The 22,672-nt window shown below is 35.5% G+C and overlaps 2 protein-coding genes across 5 annotated transcripts; both read right to left on the bottom strand.

Moving 5' to 3' along the window:
* Nucleotides 1-1,582: 1,582 nt before the first annotated feature.
* On the bottom strand, nucleotides 1,583-10,125 carry LOC132128870 (carboxy-terminal domain RNA polymerase II polypeptide A small phosphatase 2-like). The gene is made up of 7 exons (XM_059540247.1): nucleotides 9,571-10,125; nucleotides 5,472-5,623; nucleotides 4,967-5,068; nucleotides 4,742-4,798; nucleotides 3,998-4,090; nucleotides 3,662-3,847; nucleotides 1,583-2,888 (listed from the first exon to the last, which is right to left on the bottom strand). The coding sequence occupies exons 1-7, from the start codon at nucleotides 9,629-9,631 to the stop codon at nucleotides 2,763-2,765; spliced, it is 777 nt and encodes a 258-aa protein (XP_059396230.1). The 5' UTR covers nucleotides 9,632-10,125; the 3' UTR covers nucleotides 1,583-2,762.
* A 4,736-nt stretch (nucleotides 10,126-14,861) lies between these two features.
* Nucleotides 14,862-21,659, bottom strand: LOC132128935 (45 kDa calcium-binding protein). Of its 4 annotated transcripts, none has more exons than XM_059540344.1 (7): nucleotides 21,382-21,659; nucleotides 20,553-20,867; nucleotides 19,872-20,008; nucleotides 18,765-18,878; nucleotides 18,509-18,667; nucleotides 16,449-16,624; nucleotides 14,862-16,346 (listed from the first exon to the last, which is right to left on the bottom strand). In XM_059540344.1, the coding sequence occupies exons 2-7, from the start codon at nucleotides 20,858-20,860 to the stop codon at nucleotides 16,170-16,172; spliced, it is 1,071 nt and encodes a 356-aa protein (XP_059396327.1). In that variant the 5' UTR covers nucleotides 20,861-20,867; nucleotides 21,382-21,659; the 3' UTR covers nucleotides 14,862-16,169. The 4 variants fall into 4 exon arrangements, with proteins under 4 accessions (XP_059396327.1, XP_059396328.1, XP_059396326.1 ...); XM_059540345.1 differs by having other exon boundaries at nucleotides 20,553-20,870; XM_059540343.1 differs by having other exon boundaries at nucleotides 21,319-21,658.
* Nucleotides 21,660-22,672: the final 1,013 nt, after the last annotated feature.

Raw genomic sequence — 22,672 nt, forward strand, 5'->3', positions numbered from 1 at the left:
ATATGACATACAGTCTTCTTCATAGAGTGTATAAAAACATGTCTTCATATACACTCACTGGCCACTTTATTATGTACACATTGCTAGTACAGTACCAGGCTGGAACCCTTTTGCCTTCAGAACTGCCTTAATTCTTCGCGGCATAGATTCAACAAAGTGTTGGAAACATTCCTCAGAGATTTTGTTCCATATTGACATGATAGCATCACGCAGTTGCTGCAAATTTGTTGGCTGCACATCCATGATGTGAATCTCCTGTTCCACCACATCCCAAAGCTGCTCTATTTGATTTAGGTCTGGTGACTGAGGAGGCCATTTGAGTAAAGTGAACTCATTGTCATGTTCAAGAAACCAGTTTCAGATGATTTGAGCTTTGTGACATGGTACATTATCCTGCTGGAAGTAGCCATCAGAAGATGGGTACACTGTAGTCATAAAGGGATGGACATGGTCAGAAAATACTCAGGTACGCTGTGGTGTTTAAATGATGCTCAGTTTGTACTAAGAGGCCCAAAGTGTGCCAAGAAAATATCCCCCACAGCATTACACCAGCACCACCAGCCTGAACCGTTGAGACCAGGAAGGATGGATTCATGCTTTCATGTTCTTTATGCCAAATTCTGTCCCTACCATCTGAATGTCGCTGCAGAAATCGAGACTCGTCAGACCAGGCAACGTTTTTCAAATCTTCTATTGTCCCATTTTGGTGAACCTGTGTGAATTGTAGCCTCTGTTCTTAGCTGACATAAGCAGCACCCAGTGTGGTCTTCTGCTGCTGTAGCCAATCTGCTTCAGGGTTCGATGTGTTACGCGTTCATAGATGATATTCTGTATACCTTGGTTGTAACATGAGGTTATTTAAGTTACTGTTGCCTTTCTATAATCTCTAACCAGTCTGCCCATTCTCCTCTGACCTCTGACATCAACTGGGCATTTTCGTCCACACAACTGCTGCTCACTGGATATTTTCTCTTTTTCTGACCTAAAGATGGTTCTGCGTGAAAATCCCAGTAGATCAGCAGTTTTTTTAAAACTCAGATCAACCGTCTGGCACCAACAACTATTACACGTTCAAAGTCACTTAAATCCCATTTTTTCCCCATTCTGATGCTCGGTCTGAACTTTAGCAAGTCGTGATGCATAAATGCACTGAGTTGCTGCCATTTGATTGGCTAAATAGCAATTTGTGTTACCAGGCAAATGGACAGATGTACTTAATCAAGTGGCAGCGAGTGTATACCATAGACTGTGGTGTATACCGACTCCGAGATGGGTTCTGGTGTCCCTAGTGGTCAGAACAAGAATGTACAAGTTACTTTTCAGATTATATATACTATTTAATGTGACTGAAAATTTACGATACATCTTCTTTGGTATCAAACCATTTCAAAACGAGTATAACTTAAGTCCAAAGAATCTGAATGCTTGTTTTCTGGTGTTTCATCATTCAAAAGTGGATGTGTCTTGAATTTGAATGCTATTTACATGCTATTTGAATTCTCTGCAGCCATGTATAAGGTTATATTATTATTATTAATAGATAACAGTAACTCCATAAGACAACATGCAGAAAACATTTACATATTGTTTCACAGAAAAAAATTTATTGTTGCAAAATACAAAAGTCAAAAATAGCAGATTTTACCAGGGCAGTTTTTTAACCAAAAGACAATAATCTGCTTTTTCCAATAATTTGCCGTTTATAAAAATCTGTATTATTTGTGCTACAGTAAAAACAACTTATAAAAACATGATCATGTTCAAATAATATAAGATGAAGTTTGTGGTCTGCGTCGACAGTATCATACAAAGACAATTCAAGTTCAATTCAGGTTCACCCAAATATACACATAGATGACAGCACAAATAATTGTCTGCAAAAATACAGCAGAGAGTAAGACAATTACAGATCAAGATAAATCTCTTTGGTTCATTCTGCTCCTCACCTATCATAAAACCCCTTCAAGTACACTTGAAGCAGACATAAGGCCACTTTAAGATTAATACAGGAAGTGTCAAGATAAGCATGAGGTTTTAATACACACAAAACAGTGTTAAAAACAGGTATTTTACATAATACTATGGTAACGCAGCTCAGCAACAGTAAAAAAACTGCAGTTTAAACAAGGCCTTGTGTAAAGTAATAAGACTTATCAGAAACAAGGATGAATGGGTGCTTGGTTTCACATTTGCATTAATGGAAAAAGTATGTATAACATGCTTGATAAGAGACGATGTGTATTCCTGTGGCATTTTTCGCTCTAATCTGAAATACACAAGTTTTCCTTTAAAGTATGATTATGAATGTTGAAGATTGAAAATAGTGAGGCTGAGTTCAGGTAGGACTTTGCATAGAGAGACTGGCATGAAAGTTTATCGTGCTTTATGTTATAACATAATACAGTGACTTCAGATTCATTGTTGTGGATTATGGGTGACCTGTTATAATCTCCCAAAAGATGTCATTATAAATGTAAAAACAAAATGCTAAGAGCAAAAAATAAAAAAGGAATATAAAATCTGTAATTGTTATTGCAAGAGGCAAGCTCAATGATGGAGACAAAGTTGGCATCTGACCACAATATTTATCATCGCTAACTATGTAACAGAACCGCATATACTTTGTGCTGAGCAGAATTATGAGCTTCCGTGTTTGTTTTCAGGTCAGAATGCGGAGTCTCCTATCATATGAGCCGCTCGCGTATGATTGGCAGTCAGTGCTACACAACATGGAGGTTTGCCTTGGTCTGGTGGTGTAGGGATTATGGACCCCTGAGTTGTTCGAGTCTGCTGTAGACATCATCAGCCTGACTTAGCTCTTCAAATACTGGGATGAGGTGAAGCAGTTCAGTGTCCTCTGAATCATCAAACCAGGATAGCACAGGAACCTGTTATAGACACAGAGGTTATTATACATCTCTACTTAACAGGCTTAAAATTGGGGTATGTATTTTTTTTTTAAATGCTTTAGAAAACTTAGTCGGTCCTGGTACCAAAACCAGGACTTGTAGCCAATCAGCAGTAAGGGGCGTGATCTTTACTTAAAATCCTAATGATTTTTAGCATAAAAGAAAAATCGATAATTTTGACCCATACAATGTTTTTTTGGCTATTGCTAAAAATATACCCCAACTACTTAAGACAGGTTTTGTGGTCCAGGGTCACATTTGTTAATACACACTTAATATTTTATATATATTTATACAGTAAATAGAATAGATTCTATATTTGTGTCTATATGATAGATATAATAATACATACATCCACCATTCAAAAGTACACTTTTGTTCTTTTTTGTTTGAAGAAAAGCATTTATTTGAAATAGAAATCTTCTGTAACATTGCATCCTTGCTGAATAAAATAATTAATTTAATTATAAAACACATAATTATCAAACTTTTGAATGGTAGTGTGTGTGTGTGTGTGTATATATATATATATATATATATATATACTTATCTGAGACTTTTGAACCCCACTGTGTGTGTGTGTATATATATATATATATATATATATATATATATATATATATATATATATATATATATATATATATATATCAAATACAGCAAAAATACACAATTGTTAAATAGCAAGAGGTAGAATCTAGAGGGAAGGCTTTAATAAAAAAGCTAAATAGTAGAAGGACAGTGAAACCCACAGCATTCTCAGGGTGGAAGATGTAGGAGGCAGGGGAGTTGTCCAGGATCAGGGTTTTGTGGAGCTTACGGCCGAGGCGACTCAGGTCTTTAACATAGCAGCCTTGATAGAAGACACAAGATTCACGGAAGAGCCGTGTGCGGAACACACCACACTGATCCAGCAGGTCAGTCACGGGGTCTGCATACTATCACAGCCATGAATGGGGAGAAGGAGGGGTGGGTTAAGGAAACATAAGATCTAACGCTACAAGAGCATAACTCTATAACACTAACTAACCAGTGAGGGATTTCTATTTCCTGAAGCTCTTAATGAAATGTAAAAAATGTCTGAATACCTTAGCAAGGCTGGCAGTGAACAGAACACATTCAAACAGTTCTCCCATCCTCTGAAGAAACTCATCCACATATGGCCTCTTCAACACATACACCTAACACACAGACAGCTTTGTTGTTGTTTATAAGGCTAATGATTTTAATTCATCATTCAAATGCAGTGTCTTCAGAGTAGCAACTTCAGTTTTAAGATTTAAGAATAAAGATTATTAATTTTCAATTTAAAAATTCTGTAAATAAAATAAATCTTGTTATGTAGGTCCATCTAGTGCTGTCGCTCATAGCCTCCTCCTGAAACAAGTAATCAAGAATAGGCTGTACTAGTGGGAACTAACCTATCCTGGATTACTTGAACCAGGCAGAGGCCAAATGTAGAGGTTCTGTGAAAAATTGCAGAGAACCATAAACGTTTTAGGTTCGCTATATTCTAAATATTTTAAAACTATAAAAATTATATTCTAATATACCAGCTGTGGTGTTTACCACAGTTTTGTGAGTAAAACAAAAGAATCAATGGGCAAATAGAGTCTCTTGTGATTGTACACATAACATCAAAACCCTCCTCCACTAACGTAAGTGTTGTTCTCACATCAGTCCAGCAGATGGCGCTCATCATTCACTTTTGAATACAGAACAACCTCTCCGCTCTTTCTTCAGGCACAAACAAGTCCTGCACAATTCAAGTCAGTGCACTGGCAGGATATTACAGCTGTTTCTCACATACACAGACATTGATCAGATCTCACCTGGTGTGTGGTCCCCTCAATCTCCACAGGCACAATGAAATCTGCATTGCTTATTGGCTACAAAAACACAATGTGGATAGAGTTAAAAACAACGGCAGTGTGGAACTGAATACAATAATTATTGTACAGATAATTTCATGAACCTATTCTTAAAATGGAACAGTATGAAGCTCCCTAAAAAGTCAAATTTACAATACCAGTCAGTGTTTGATAAACTGATTGTACCTTAAATGAGCTATGCACCAGTGTTTCGTCCAGATCTATGACCACACAGATCTTCCCCTGGTCCTGAGAGGTCACTGCTGGCAGCAGACACTCTCCTGGTACCTACAGATAATATGTAACAGATCAATATTTTATTTAGAAGAAAAAAAAAGATTGACTGAAATAATACATTGCATTGCCCCTTTATTGTCAGAAACATACATTTAATTTTACACATCCAGATTATAATTCACACATTTCATATGGATTTTTTTCTATTTATCTACCCACATGTATTTATATATAATATGTATATAAAGTATTTCATTAATTAAACAGAAATATACAATTTGACAATGTACGCAGTTTGTTTTATTTTTTTTGCAAAATGACAATTTAAGTTTTGGCAGTTATTTCTAGTTAATCTTTAAAATGTGTCTTTTCTTTTTTGTTTTGTGTTTTTAATGATCCAAAATAAACTGGAACAAAAAAAAGTGACAGTGTTGATTAATGGTTACTATAATACTTTGGCAATTGTCCCATTGTCCTCGGGGGCTAGCAAGGCATCATGGGTAGGTGATGTTGGCAGTTGGGCATCTTGAGCTCGAAGGCAACAGATGAGCTTTTTGAAGATATTCCTACTCCCAGGTTTCTGAGGTGAGCTTTTATTCACCTGATCTGTTTGAACACAATAAAACAATTTCGTCAAATGCATAATTTGCATATATTACTCCCGCATAGCATAAAAAGCCTCATGTTGTGTGGTTTATAAACAAACCCACTAAAAGCTACTGTCCCACTTTATAGTCTCCAATAGATGGCAAACAAAAACTAAATTCACATTTGCCAATCAGCTAGATACATTTGCAACAAATGCACCACCAAGACTCGACAGAGCTTTTATATAAATTATTCAGAGCACTGAAATGAAATGTATGTTTTTGTCAGTAAATGCAGCTCCTATCAACATCAAAATCACCAAATGCTCAGCCACCCCTCTCCAGAGATGGCACACGTTGCACAGAAACAGAAAATCTGTTTTAAATGAGACTTCTGGCCATGGCTGGTATATGTTATATAATCTCAGAGGGCGGGAAAGCCCACACATTTTAGCTGTACCTTCGGAGCAAAACATACACACACACAAACACAGCCATTTCATCACAGGAGAGTCTGGCAGAAACAAGCCCTAGAAGTGCATACGCCACTGAAATAACTCACAGCCACAGAAATAAGAGATGTTTTGTAACACAACATCTGTAGTGAGCTTTGTTGTGCATTACAGAGGGGCTCCTTGCATATTTAGGGGGCTTTCAGCATACTTTTGCCTGTAAATATTTGCATGCAAGTGAAACATGATTTTGTTCAGACATGCCTGTTGAGATTCCCAAGAAGAAAAAATGGATATTAAAAAAATTCTTGCAACATAAAAACACACCATGCAATGAATAGAATCTGTTTTTAATTGCTATGGTGATGTAACTTCAGTACTTGTAATGGATTTTTTTTTTATAAGCTTAAGGAATTGACGATGAGCAGGGGCCGATCCCAGGCACCTTTCCCCCTCTCATTCCCTTATGTATGCTTATGTAGCTATAGGAATCATCTTATGTAACATACGAGCAGCATGTACAGCGGAGAGAGGATGAGAGAAAATGGCCTCCTCGTCATCATTTACTCTGTGCTGTATTTGCCCATCTGTACACTCGCTGATAACGCCCTGCTTAACAAAAGGACTCAGGAAATGGAGTACAAGGAAAATATATCCATGAATTCAAATGCCCTTTTTTGAAAACACTTTTCACATGAGGATGGAAGGATGCAAAGCATTTAGAGCGGATTGGAAAGAGTATTTTGTTAAGGACAGACAAAGGTTCTGCTACAAGCTTTTATGTGGTCAGGGTTTCAAGCTATTACACTTCAGCTCAGATCTAATCAAATGAGATTGTGTGTTTTATTTATCAATCTACTGAAAACAGTTTAACTGAATAAGAGAAAACTGTTAATTTCATCCTCAGTGAACTGTCATCTATTTTCCTTGATAATCAAAATCTCGTAGGCAAATTAAATGGCAAGCACGGATTTCAAATTCAAGGGATCGTGTGTAACTGGAGTCCAAGGAATCTGTTAAGAAAACAACAAGTTCTTGATATCTGAAATTAGACCAGCGAACAGAGTATCTAAGAAATTATTGTTTTTCTCAGTTGTGTTCTAAGTAAGAGATCTAACATGATCAGAAAACACTGATATAACAGCAGCAATGTTTTCCTAGACAAAGTGTCTAAGAACTGCTCTAAAACAAATTGGTTTTACAAATATTGTATTATTAATACATATGGAAGCTATTTTTCAGCATTCATGCTGCCTGGTCTCTGTCACCCTGATATCTACATATACATCCATATCGGATAACCTTTATATGTATTTAAACAAAGCATTGTTTTATTGTCTTTCTTCATGGATTGCATTTTGATGTTATGATGTGCATTAAACTAAACCATAGTTGGATACAGATGGATATTCAGCTAATTTCTAAAACTGAATACTTGCATGATTTGAATAGCATCAATATAAACTTGTTTAATCTAAGGTTGTATAGCAAAGATAAACAAAACTTTACATGAACAGTGCAAACATTCTTCGCATCTGGTTTAGGGGTCAGTGACATAACTTGCAAATATATATTAAATTACTAAAAAAAAAATTTTCAATTGCATTTTATGCAAAAAATGATTGGAATACGGCTTATACAATATTTTCAGTTGCTGAATTAAATTATTTGTATATTGTATTGTGAAGGTTAAGGTAAAAAAAATGCCTAGGTACTATGTACCTGTCTGGAGACTGTAAAAGAAAAAAGAAAGAAAAAATATATATTTTTAAAGATTTATTTTTTATTAATAATATTTGAAAAAACTTCTGACAGACAAATCCATGTCAGTGTGGCATAACAAGCAGGAAGCCATTTTATTGTCATGTCACAAAACAGAGAACCCTTTCAGACCCTGACAAGTGTGAATTATAGGCATTTAGTTTGTTAAAAAAGATTATTTATATATTGTTGACCTTTTTAAGCACATTTTTTGATATTCATGACTCAAAAATTCATTATATTTTTATCCTAAAAAATATTTTAGAAAATATTTTTTGAATTTGAGTATACTCGCATTATACTTGAAACGAAACAATTTCAGTGCTTTTTACTTTGTAGTTGACACCAATAGTTTCTGGTTAGTCTGAATATTTGCACAAATTTATACAAAAATGATTTTCAAGCCATCATAAATAAAAAAGAGGATGATTTAGAAGATAACTGGCACATATGTTTTAAACTATATTGGTAAACTGATTTAACCTTTTTTATATTACCATCTTACATTTCGACTAATGCATCTGTTCACCTCCCAAACACCATCATTTCTGAGATTGTTTGCTGTTAAAGCCACAGACAAGAAATTCACTCTGGACACACAGGGTTCAAGGGGGCTTCTAGGAAACTGTGCAGACCTGGTTTGGCTATTTTCCCAACATTGGCTGCTTTACTAATCCAGAGATCGTAAACATCTGATATTGACATAAGTACAGTCATACTCGAACGAGCGGTGTTTATATCGTGTTTGCGTCAGATCTATAATAAGCGCACGGCTCTGCACACGATAAACACTGGTACGAACTGCGCGTTAAAACAGAGGAAATAAGACTCGCCCGCAGGTAGTTACAAAATGGTTACTATGTAATTTTCCGCATAACACCGCGGCCTTTTCTCGTTAAACGTTTAGATAAGGCCTTCATCAACCGTTAAGGTTTAAACGCGTGTAATCGTAGCGTCGCGCGGCAGATGGAGGGCGTGTGCTGAGGGGTGTGTTGTGCATTCCAGCGCTGCACCTTGCGCTCTCCATTAGGCCGATGTTTTTCTACATTTCAGCTCGATATTTTGTGTAGTTTCACTGCGGTAGGATTGTGAAATATACGAGGGTACGCAAGTCTAATAAACCGAAAATGTTTCTGAAACACAATCTGCGTAACGTGAAAACAACACGTCACTCAAATGATCCATTAACCAAGCGATGTAACGACGTCCACAAAAGAGGAAACGACATGCGACACGAATTAAATTGGTTGTTTCAAAAAAATATCAAACCGCGTCTATTGTGTGAAGGAACAATAAATAAATAAAATATACATTAAACAATACATAAATAAAACACATACTTTATTAATATACATCAAGGAGCCCAAACGAGAGAGAAAAACATGTCACTGTTGTCAACACGTCGTCTGAAATTCTTTTAAAAACATCACGTAAACATTCAGCAATGTCTTACTGCAACAGCAGCATGTAACGTTAACGTTACATAATAAAATAAAATAAATAAAGTTACACGTTTTTTTTCTTTAAAACTGAGCGTGTTTACATTTCGCTGTTCAAACCGTTGGAACTTAACGAATTCCGCTCGCGACTGTCACGTCAATCAGCTCAATATAACAAAATAACTCACAGTTCAAATCGCACATCGCAGAGCGCGACGCGGTGCGTTAAATACAGCCCGACAGAGAATATGAGACCAGAGAGAGCTGACAGTGTTGTAACATCACCGTTTAGCATGTGACAGTGCGTTGCCTACCTGTTTTCGAAGACAACCGAGAATCCTCTCTCTGCACTTGAGTGATTATAGAACTTTCCATCTAACAAACGCACAGCCCTCAACGTCCAACCAACCTTTTCCAGCGACACACAGTCGGTCCGCATTTAGTGGCATTAAATCTAGCGAGGCTTGAAATGAATAATTTCCCTTCGCGTAGAAATATCTCAAACCTACGGCAACAAAATATTTTGATATTTATTTATTCCCGCCTTCTATTCTCTTCCACATGGGAGGGGCATGATACTTTGTTTTTGTTTTCTCTTATCCGCTATTTTCTAGGCTTCGCGTCTCGGTTTACTTTATCGCTTGTATATTCATCCATAGCCCCTTCTTGTCTAGGTAAAGCCCTCACTTTTTCTCCAACAACATGGAGAATCCAGGCGAAAGAAGAAAAACAACCGAGGACATGGGGCATGGACGGTTTCAAGTTCCCCTTACTACAGATAAACAACTCCGTAGCTGGGCTGTATTCAGAAAAGTGTTTTTAAAAAAGACACGACCAAATCGCTCAGATGCGTAATTTGAGAAGATAATACGCCAAACTAGGCGATAATTGACTATTTTTATGTTTTTCCGTGTATTGTTTTGCTTTGGACGGACTCATAGGGGCGCCTTGAAACAAGGTCGTTTCGGATTGGATCTCCAGGAAGTAGGAGTAGCTGAAGCATTCTTCTGTTCTGCACAGTCCACACCGAAAACACTCCAGTGCTGGTTTTGTCGCAGATCAGTAGTCAGAAGCGATCATAAAATTGCAGTTAAAAATGCATCACACCTACCTAATTATTTTTCCTGCTGAACCTCCTCATCATTACTGACGACGAAGTGGATTAAAACGCTATTGATCAATTTTAAATATATCTTTGTGTTATAAGGGCACAATCTGAGTAACCTGCGGATTCTGTACCAAAGGTAATTTAATAAACATTAGTGTAAAATTTAAGGTCATTGATTTGTTAATGTGGTATTTTAGCGTGCTCATTAAAAATAAAAAAATAAAAAAAAACATTTATGGGCATTTATGTATATTTATTGAGTACTAAAAGCTGTATTTTAATTACTCAAATTAATGCAAGTGTTAAATCCAGCATGAAAATTTGAGGTTATGGAGTATGATATCACTAAAATCGATTTATTATTTATGTCATTAAACATATAATTAAACATGCACAAAATAATCAAGCTTCACAAACCATGTTACCACTTAGATAACTTGTTTACTTTGACAACAATATTTCATATCATGATATGAAACATAGTTTGTCAGAGAAAGCATCATTGTTAAATTGCACAACTTGCATCAACTGTGTGAAGAAAAACATAATAACATAATAACTTGAAAGCTTAATAGCTTTTTACCAACTCTAATGGCCTTGTATAATGCAGCACAAGGTGTTAATTTAATGATGAATGATTTAATGAATTATTGTACAATTGCCAATTTGTTTTCAAACTGACATGAAAGCTTTGCTCCTTCATTCTATTTTTCAACATTCTATATTTCTGTCTTTTCTCTCTCTCTTTCTATAGGAACAAAGAGGATGTTAAATATAAGTGATAAAAGGGCAACAGGCATAGTTTTTATGAGTCTGAGTACTGCTGAACTCCTATGTTGGAAATCTATTCCTGACCATTCCCAAATGTGACCAATTCTACACCACAACACCAAGACATAAACAAGAATGGTACCACTGTTTACATTCCTAGTTTTAGAAATGTGGAAGTTGTGCAGATGTCAGATATGTAACTAAAATAAGTGTAAGCCGGAGAGCTCCAAAACATGTTTTTTTTTCTCTCCCTTTTTTCCCTCAACTCTGCAAAGGAAGGCATGTAATCACAAAAGATCCATTCTATTTACAATTCATTATAATAAAAAGCCATACTATTTCAAACAAATATTTTTTAGGGAAGGAAGTAAAGAAAATAATAAAACATTAACATACTGCATGCTTTTAAGGTGAAATAATACATTTTGCTTCATTAATAGCAATTATAATTAGTTTTTATCTTAACTACACTTTCTCAGCCCATTGTAAATAAAAGCTTTTATGTTACAGAAACGTTAATAGCTCTTCCTTGCTGTATTGTGCCCCTTGTTTGTCCTGTTTACTAAAGATTTCCTAGAGGTCAAAACTGAGAGATACACCTCACTCCAGGTGTAACCCATCTTTTTGCAGTCCACCTCAAGTTCTTGGGATTTAATTATTACTTTAACAAATATCAAATATCTTCTTGAGTCAGGTAAAAAAAAAAAAAAAATTGTAAATCAGTAGATTCCATCGTGGAATATCTGCCTCCAAAAAGTTCATCAAACCCAAACGGTAATCTTAGAACCTGCTCTAACCCGAAAGGGCAACCTAACTGTTGTGTTTTTATAAGGTTACAATTCTGGATTGGTGCCTTGAACAAGGACAGAGTGAAGTTAGAACCTGTTCTCTAACACTCGAGCATCTCTGGTGTACATTTCAAGAGCAGAAAACAAGAAAACTGTCAAGCTGTTCAACTGATCAGATACATTCAGTGTTTTATGAATATATTCTACCATTGAAAAGTTTTGGGTCATTTTTGAAAATCATTCAAAATTATGGGCCTTTCAAAATCATTCATGCCGATTTGCTCAAGAAACCTTATCAGAAAAGAAACTTGCACAGTGTTTCCATGGAAGCCATGATACATTACCAGTCAAAAGTTTGGGATAAAATTTAAAACAAAATCAATACTTTTATTTAGCAACAACACATTAAATTGATAAAAAATAACAGTAAAGACATCTATAAAGGAGCAAAACAGTTCTATTTCAATTAAATACTGTCTGCTTTCTATTCATCAAAGAATTTAAAATCATCATGGTTTCCACAAAAATATGAAACAGCAAAAATATTTTTAACAATGATAATAATGATTAAGAACCAATTATAATTGACTATAACTGAGCATTAAATCATCATATTTAATGAATTCTGAAGGATCATGCTTTGCCAGCAGGAATAATTAACATTTTAAAATATATTAAAATCTAAAATTGTAATAGTAGTTCACAGTATTACTGTTTTTGCAGTACTTTTGTCAAATAAACACAGCCTTGGTGAGCATAAGATACTTTTTTTTCAAAAACATCAACACGAAATTATTCCAAACATTGGATGTGGGTAGTGCATATATTAAAATGTATTTACTAATTACTACTAGATAATTCAAATAAAAAATAAAATATAATATGAATGCAATTTTATATTCATATTTATTTTAGTATAATATAATGTTACCTGTATTATATGAGTACATATAATAACATTTGTCTTTCATTAAATATAATAAGTGTAAACAGAAGATTTTTAAAAAGATGGCCGTAAAACAATCTTATCACACATGGGCTTTTAAAATGATAAAATCTTGAGATATATTCAGGATTCATTCAGTCTTCAGGCTCTTACATGTCAATAATCAGTGAACAGGATATATCCTTCTAAATCCCACTTAGAGCCCCCCACCCTCAGTGACTTACGGTCCGTGAACCCAATGACCTGAAAACATGCTCATCGAGAGCTGTTCCCAGATTGACCAAATCTGAGGTTTCTGTAAGGCTAAGATCAAGTCTGGAGCCATGTGATTTGCAGGAAAGGGAAGGAGACCCACTCCCACAATCACTCTCTCTCTCTCCCCCAAACCTGCCCCTGAGTGGCCCCTGCCAGGCTCTGTTTCCAGGAAAGGGGCCTAGTGGACAGGCGCAGGGGCCTGCGTCAGGGAGAGCCTGGCTCATTGAGAAAAACAAAAACAGAGAGGGGAGGTGGGAAGACTCTCCCTCCTTACATAACAGTCTCTTTCTCTCTCTCTCTCTCTCTCTCTCTCTCTCTCTCTCTCTCTCCCTCTCTCTCCCTCTCTCTCTCTCTCTCTCTCTCTCTCTACCGTATGTCTGCTCTTTACAAAATGCCACACCCTTATAGTAGGGCTCTGCTGGAACTTCGGCGTTTGGACTGTTTTATTTATTTGGAAAGAAAACAGTCTCTTCTTTTAAGTACTTCTTTTAATTACCAGCTGGATGCTCATTAGATGCATTGAGCATGGAAGTGACATGCACGCCTTAAGCTTGCAAATTCTCAGCTGTGCATGACTTTTAAGATGACAACAAATAATAGCTGGAGGTAAACTGGGTTGTGCAAGGCATATGTGTAAATAACGTAGTAATATTTATTAGGGTTTTAGGGTCCAGAGGCAAATATGTCTATTAATTTTGACACCTTACTGCCTCCTTGTGGTCACACTAAAAACTGAAAGAGCGAAAAATAGTAGACCATTTATTGTGTACAGATGTACAAACGAGTTCTATGAGCAGTTTCGTGGGTTTTCAGTATTCATATTTAGTCATTTAAAATGCTATTTATTTCAAAACATCTTGCAAATGAGTAACATAGCAAGCAATATGATAACAGCCAATTATATATTTTTTTTATTTATTTTATTTAATTCGGTCCTCACAGACAATCAATCATACAAAAATAAATGAAGTTATACATAATAACCGAAAAGGTGTAGGCTGAAGCCTCTGCTTAACAGAAATATTCACAGAAATGCCAAGTGTTAAGTTAGTGAAATGCAAAAATATACAGTATTATTTGTTGAATAGCATGTGATCTGCTTTGTATGTTCCCAGAAAGGAACTGGATCAGACAAAAAACGAAGAAAATAGATAGTCATTGTCAAATTAAGTACTCATCATATAATGAGTGATGGAGATTATTCTGATATTCATAAATCAATATTTTGATATGGGGCTCAGTTATTATTGGTAGTCAATTATTATTATTATTAATGGCTCTTATTTTTATCATCAGTTTTGAAATTTGAAAGTTTTCGCTGCTTAATATTTTGTAATATTTTTCAGGATTCTTTGATGAACAGGAAATTCAAAACACCACTTATTTGGAATAGAAATCTTTTGCACCATTATAAATGTTTTTTTTGTTTTTTTTACTGTCACTTTTTATAAATTTATTGTATCCATGCTAGATATAAATATTAATTTTAAATTCCACCTGGAAATCAGGAAAAATCCACCTGATTGTTAACTTTACAATCTGGATGATGTTTCAAATGTTAGGAAAGATCAAATGTAACCAGTCTTCACAGCATATTTTTCAAAAGCAAATTGAAAGGCAATGTAGATTTCATGCAGTCATTATGAATACATGTAAAATAACAGTATTATAATGTAAATTATTTAAATACAATGTATAACACATTTAAAAATGGCATTACATTCAGCACTCACACAGTTTTTTTTTTTTTTTACTTTAAGCATTTACTTTAATTTCCACAGGATGAATGTAATACATGATCAGTCAATGAACAAAGATAATTGTGAACAAATTAGCAGGTCATATTCTAACATACAGTAAACACACATTAAAAATCAAGAACAAAAAAATTTCCAAAAGGCCAGAGTTACAATTCGTACAGAAAAACGTAAATTGTATATCTTAAATGATTACCAAAGCATGCTCAAAAATGATTACCACCAAAACTAGAGCTCAAATATCTACACACACACAATCAATAGACACATTAGCTTAATCTTTTTAAGGCAAATCTGTATTTAAATCCAATTACTCAAATCCAGAAAATAAATATCGTTCCTTCCATTTTTAATAGCATTTTAAAAAGGGTGACTTATAGTTCCTAATAATATAAATCCTCTCAAAGCATTTATCTTATGTTTAAATTGAATCATTTTGAATGACTTCTTACAATAGAGATGTCAATGGAGAAACATCAATATCAATACAAATGTCAGGAATAATATGCTCTATTATACTAACATCTGACTGAAGGAGACTGCTGAGGTAACAGGGTGAACTGAATTCTTAAAAGTAATAAAAATATGCAGGCTATATACAATTATGACTACTTTCTTATAAACAGTTCAGTGTGCAAATAGGTCACATCTGGTCGGATTAATTAGAACTCAATTATGATATCTTAAATAGACTATTTCCAATGCATTTTAGCATTTAATGATGAGATCTCAAATAAAAGTGCTAGATATAGGCCTGTATGATAGTTTTCACAAAACTACAACCCTAAATCATTTTGCTGGCTCGTCATCTTTGGCAATTACACTTTTCAGGAAGCTCAAAGCCTGTCAATAGCAACCCACCCAAAATGTGAATGCATTTATATATTATGGCACTTCAAACAACTGCATTATTTACATATATATATAGATTTCAACTTCGTGTGGAAAAGAGTCTTTCCCCTCACAAATTCCTCATATACAGACATTTCTCAATTACCAACACTCAAAAACTTGATGAAAGTAGCACTGTCTAAAATTATTTATATGGAACTTTATGGGACTGAAATGGAAATCACGTTTATGACATTATGAAGGCAAAGTCCTAATAATGTGTCATAGCTGAACATTGCAACATTAGAGAGGGTTTTGTGGCATGAAGTTGTACATTTACAAACATGTCCGAATGCACTTGTTGATCGCAGTCTGGGAAGCAAGCAATGATCATCCTTGTGACACTTTAGGGATATATACATGCTCTTCTTATTCATAAAGACTTGAGGAGACCGTCTTAGAACTCCTCATGCACGTTACGGGCATAGTCCATGAGTTTGCTGCCAGTGAAGTACTCGCTGTATTTAAGGATCTCCTCTAGTTCCAGGTTGTGGTTTTGGTTCTCATCTGCCACAGCAATCATCTGCTTGGCTTCATTCAGGGCATTGTACTCATTCATAGGATCCATGTATTCCTGTTTGACAGAAGGAATAGCAGCAAGGCAAAGATATACATTCAAATTAGGTGATATGAAAGTATTCTTATCCTTTAACAGCACTTATGAAGGCGGACCAACCTCCAGCTCCTCCATGGTTACAATCATATCATGGTTCGAGTCAATGACTTCTTCAAACTCCTTCTTCCTTTCACGAACCCAATCGTCATCGATGTCTTGTGCCTGCTGATTCTCCACAGTTCCCATGGGGAGGGAGATAAATTCAGCAAGAGTCAACTTTCCATTTCCATCTTGATCTGTATAGAAAACATATAAGGTTGATTACCAATAAGCAGAGGTGGAAAGAGTACAAAAATATTCTACTCAAGTAAAAGTACCATTACATTAATGAAATTTTACTTAAGTACAAGTAAAAGTACCAGTCTAAAAATCTACTCAAGTAAAAGTAAAAAGTAGCTCATTTAAAATTTACTCAGAGTAAAAATTACTTAGTTACATTTTAACAGTGGGAGGGAGTCAAAATGGGACAGGCCAAGGGTGTCAAACTCAGTTCCTGGAGGGCCACAGTCCTGCACAGTTTAGATTTAACCCTAATTAAACACACCTGATCCAGCTAATCTAATCATTTAGGTTTATTTGAAAACTACATGATATGTGTGCTGGAGCAGGGTTAGAACTAAACTCTGCAGGTCTATGGCCATCCAGGAACTGAGTTTGACACCCCTGGGATAGGTCTATTAATCTCAAACTAGTTGTTTTTAATTAAAGGAATCAGTTATTTAGAATAATAAAACATTTGGGCTGTTACCAGGCAAATCAGTATCAACAAACTCATCTTTTAATGCAGAGGAAATGCAGAATATTCATTGGAAGTGGCATTTAGATGTATTACACTGTTTAGTGCAGGACAAGAATGCATTTAACCTGCAGTTACAAATGCATGAATAATGTTTTGATATACAAGACATAAAATGTTGAATACTCATTTGAAATGATAAGAAATTAATTATTAAAAAAAAAAAATCAAAAGATACTTTAAATGTGAAATTAAAATGGCCAGTATGTGTCAGCAAGTCACTGTTAATAAGTGAGTCATTGCGATTGAACCGAATCATTTAAACGGTTGATTCATTCAGGAACGAAACACTGTCACGTTGCTCAGAGACGCAAAACTGTGCTTTGGTGGCTGTGTTTGGAATTATTTTCTGTTGTAGAAATAGAGCTAAAAAAGGCAATATGGTGTCTAAAACGCAAGTCTCTTAATTAACTTGTTTACTGAACTGTTATATATATGTATGTATGTATGTATGTATGTATATATTCATGATGATTTTTGGAGGAAAAGACGGCCTTCTTTGTGTGATTTTGATTTAATATATGAAGTTATATAAATATGTGAATTTTCTGCCCCTATATCTTCAATTTTGTGATCATTCTAAATGCATTTTAGGAGACTGAATCACACAGTGAAAGAACGCACTATAAATGCGCGCGCATATCATTAAAACAAAAATTATGATATTATCACAGACGATATATATAGCACACTCCTCACCACTGTCTTTTTGGCTAATTTGTGCAAAACCTCTTGCTAACATGTCAAAGCTTTATTTTAACCACCAATGCAACGATGCAATTATTTAGCTTACCTCTACATTCTTGCGAAGGGTTGATGTCTTGTCGAGATTTTATAAGCTGCTAGTTTGGTCTTCCTAGACAAGTACAGCTTACACTGCATAATAGAGCATACATATGGCCAGGGGTTCACTTCATTTCCTTCGAGTTCAACTTCAGAATATGACGGGGTTTCGTTTTCAGCGGTGTCTGCACCACTAACGCCTGTTTTGTCCGTCTGCATCTTTCTTGTGACTTTAGCGCCAGTTTGCCCTCCTGCCAATTATTTACTGACGTAGTTTCCAGGGAGCGATTTTTTTTTTTTTTACTCAGTAATTAATGTGTTTTCAAATGTAACGGAGTACAATACTTTAAACAAAATATACTTAAGTAAAAGTAAAATTACAGATTTAAAAAATTACTTTAAAAAGTATTAGTACACAAAAAAGCTACTCAATTACAGTAACGCGAGTAAATGTAATTCGTTACTTTCCACCTCTGCCAATAAGCATCACAAGAAATGTGTTGCCATTTCTTGGCTATGAATTTTAGATATATTTGCTTACCAAGATCTCGGACGATCTCCTTGACCATGTATCTCAGCATGCCTCTGCTGTGCTCTGGATGCAGGAACGAGAGGAACTCCTCTTCATTCAGCAGCTGGTCAGCTGGAGGGTTATCTGCCTGGAACCAGCGATCCTTCAAGCTCTCCAAAACCTCCTGAGCTGTAATGAGGCCATATTTTATTCATATCACTTTGAATGGCTTTGTTACGAGTACTAGACCATATCAGGCACATGCATCTTCTAAATTGCAACTTACTTTCTTCATCCACTTTCAGTTCTTCATGGTTTTTTATCTTAACAGCTACTTCTTTTTCATTAAAACCTTTGCTGGCCAAAAACTTCACACGGTATTCATCCCAAGTAACATGTCCTGCGAGAGAACAATTTGAGCAGATTGGTCATTGTTAAGTGTTATGAAATCATCATGCCAGATGTCAATAACAGGATACATATTATTTTGCTCTAGTAAAACTTTACAACTTCAAATCATGTTTACATCATGGTTACGTCACATGCCCACCGCTGCAACGACCCCCACCGTTGTTTAGATTTTTTATAATAATAAAAATCATCATAGTTGAGTAAAAGAATAGACACTACAATTAAGAACTGAATGCGGCTGCTAAATGCAGCGTGTAAAATGCATAAATCATAGTTTATTTATTTAGGTGATTTTGGACGGTTTTTTTTTTTAAACACTCGTTTCTTTTTTAATTGGTTCCACATTGTTTGCTGATTTTTTACTTTCTTTAAACTTTGTGTCATTTCAACATTTCTTATTTATTTGGTTATATATTATACAAGTTTACTTTGCCTATTTGTATACCTATTTAAACTTTGTGCAATTTATCTGTTATTTTAAATTAGGCATAGCCTGCCTTATAGCATGGTGTATGTTTATTTGTTTTGTTAATAAAAGTTCTAATGTTTTATATATAGGCTAAAGTGAATTAGACGTTGTATTTTGTTGTTGCATCCAAGCAGCAATTTACACCAAACCGGCTCTAATTTAAAAGTTTAGTAAAATGTGCGTAGTGCTTTTAAGCTATTTAAAAGCAAAGGAAAGTGAGGAAAAGAGGGAAAATTCAAACGAACTAAAAACGAACAATTGCTTTATGCCGAATTGCTGCTATTTGAAAGTGAAAGTAAAATGCACACGCCGCTTTTAAAAGCTATTTAAAAGCGCAGAAGAGAGGTAACGCCTCCGTACCCACGGTGATACCGGTATTACTGGTGTCACACGTTGACTAACCTGCAGGAAATTTCCTCACCGTCACAACCCTACCAGAAATCTGATTCAACATATCTGTACTTGACAAATCATTTCATTATGTCATTGGTCTAAACAACAACATCCACTTACCATCCCCATCAGGGTCCACAGCAAGAAAACTGAGCTTATTTTCTTTAACAGCCTCCTGAAAATGTTCTTCCGTCTTCTCCATTATCCAACGCTGCATTTCTTTAGCACTGACACTCCTGTCTTTATTAATATCCACCCTAGAAACAGAGAGTAAAGGTTTGATGATGCAGCAACAGGCACAATTAGGGGACATAAGGCGATAAGATATTTTTGGCATCAACACTTGAAATGGAAGTGGTCACCATGAAATGGAATTCAAGGGTCACCATGAAATGGAAATTCACTTTTAAAAGCACCTTATTGTGAACAAATTCATCCATACATATGTTTCATTATTTTTTGTTTAGTTTGTAATTTAAATCAAAATATCATGACTCAATGTTCCAATGAAGATACCAGACTTCTCTCTGGTGATGTATGCAGGACTTCAATCATTCGTTCATCTTTAACCCTGTTCTTTTAACTGCAAGCTTGCATTAAGAGCTACCTCTATCCAATCAACACCTTACATTCGGTTTCACTCAGATGTATGGCACATTACAGAAGAAAAGATCCGTCATCTACTTCAATTTCATCACAACTTGCAATAATTGCTCACTTTTCACTGGGAGAAATGCCTTTAGAAATATACCCAAAGCACATCATGGGAAAACCACATTGTTTTCACAGCTGTGTACATACTTGGTGAAGATTTCAATAAGTTTCTTCCTGTTCCTCCTGGGCTCCGAGTCCTCCTCAAATTCCTCCATCTCCTTCCCCAGAAACACCTCCTGATGAAAGTCTTTATTGAGGTGACCGTCCATTTCCATCTTCAGACCGTTCAGATGGTCAGGTGGAAGGATCTCATTGTCCTCTTTGCTGTTGGGGTGTTTGTCTTTTAACGCTGATATATTTGCTGGCCTGGCCTGAACATTCAAAGCCAAAATCGCAAATACTGCCAAAGCTGAGGCGCACAGGCATCCAGGCTGAGATCTTCTCTGGTTAAACATGGTTTTACTGCTTAAACAGACGTAGGAAAAATAAAATCACATTAAAACATATACTCTTGCAAAAATTGACCATGGTTTTACAGTAGTAACCATGTTTTTTGGTGAGCTGATTACCATTTGCATAACCACAGTTAAAACAAATACTATGGTTAAACTATGGTTAGTGTAGCAAAACCATGGTTAATTTTCGTAAGGTTATATATATATATATATATATATATATATATATATATATATACACATGCACAAATACACGCACATCTTATTTATTTTAGCTTGGTCAAACAGACTACTTTAGGACGTTATGAACCGACAGAATTATACTTAAGTTAATTAATTTAAAAGTTGGCGCTTAGTATTGCTCAGTACTGAATATGAATCAGCATAATGTTTGACCACAATTGTCTGAACGAATAAAGATGCAGCCTGTGAACGGAAATAAATAACCAGCTACCTACCTGTGCGCTTGAACGATCCTTTCCTAAAGTAAAATATCAGATGAATGAACAGCCCCCGGTGACCTGCTGTATTTAAAGCAGCTTGAGCGGTCTGTTTATGTGCAGCTCATCACGCAGTTCCTGTACACGTCGCCACTCGAGATCAAACGCTGCTCTCTGGAGCGGTTTATGGCCCTGAACGAGACGTCCTCCCTCTCTGGACTCAGATAACACGCAAACACATACAGGACAGTCCGATGACCGCAAGAATTCACGAGGACGTACAACAGGAAGGCGGTGAGCAAAGAAACATTGCTATGTCGTTGTCGAGATCGCGTGTCTTCTTCTCTTGTAACCTGAGGTGAGGGATAACGCGGATACCGCACATATCGCCATCTGCTGTACCAGCTTATGAAATACACACTGAGACAATTCTCTGTTTACCTTTCGTGCTTATACAGTCTATGCTTTCGTGTCAGTTTTTTTCTGTTATCATCTGTGTTGAGAGCCTTACTTATTTAGATATCTCAGACTCACGTTAGCTTTATTTTATTATTATTCTCAATTGGGCCCCATGAACAGTTACAGAAAATAGATTCATTTAAATTAAATTCAAGTTTATTTGTATAGCGCTTTTTACAATACAAATCGTTACCAAGCAACTTTACAGAAAATTACGTTTCTACAATATTTAGTGGAAGCTTATAAGTGGTGACTGCCAGTTTGTGCGCGTATGACAGGATTTTTCAGAAAAATTAATACAAGACGTAGTCAGCCAGACGATGAACATTATTAACAGCAATTATTATATGATGCAGTCACACTAAATATACACTAAATGTGCATATTAAATTAATATACATAAAACACTAGACTGACCAATTTTTGTGCAGAAATGAATTTGTTACTGCATCTTTATTTCCAGCCACCAGAGGGAGGAAGAGCGCCAAGCCATGTTCTTTCCCAATATTGTTGCTCTGCAAGGAGACAGAGCTGTTCACGTAACAAAGTTACACAAATCTGCATAATGTAATTCGTCACTTACATTAATACATTAGATCATGCATTTTACATTAAGAACAATAATTGATCACAACATGAACAGATTTTGGTTATATTGTAGATATGCTGTCAGGATCACTATAATTACACTCACCCTAAATGCCATGTTTTGCAAATTATTGCATATAATGAGAAAAAAAAATATTGTTTGTACTGTGGAATATGTTGACACAGTCCTCTTAGTATGTGTACATGCAGATGGATGTAGTTCATGTTATCAGGTTACTCCGTGTCAATTAATATAAACATTCAGCTATCTAGTCAGCTGGTCAAATATCACTTTCTACTGCCTTGAATCAGTACTTTCTGAGTT

This window comes from Carassius carassius, chromosome 46 (assembly GCF_963082965.1).
Source record: "Carassius carassius chromosome 46, fCarCar2.1, whole genome shotgun sequence".
Taxonomy (NCBI): domain Eukaryota; kingdom Metazoa; phylum Chordata; class Actinopteri; order Cypriniformes; family Cyprinidae; genus Carassius; species Carassius carassius.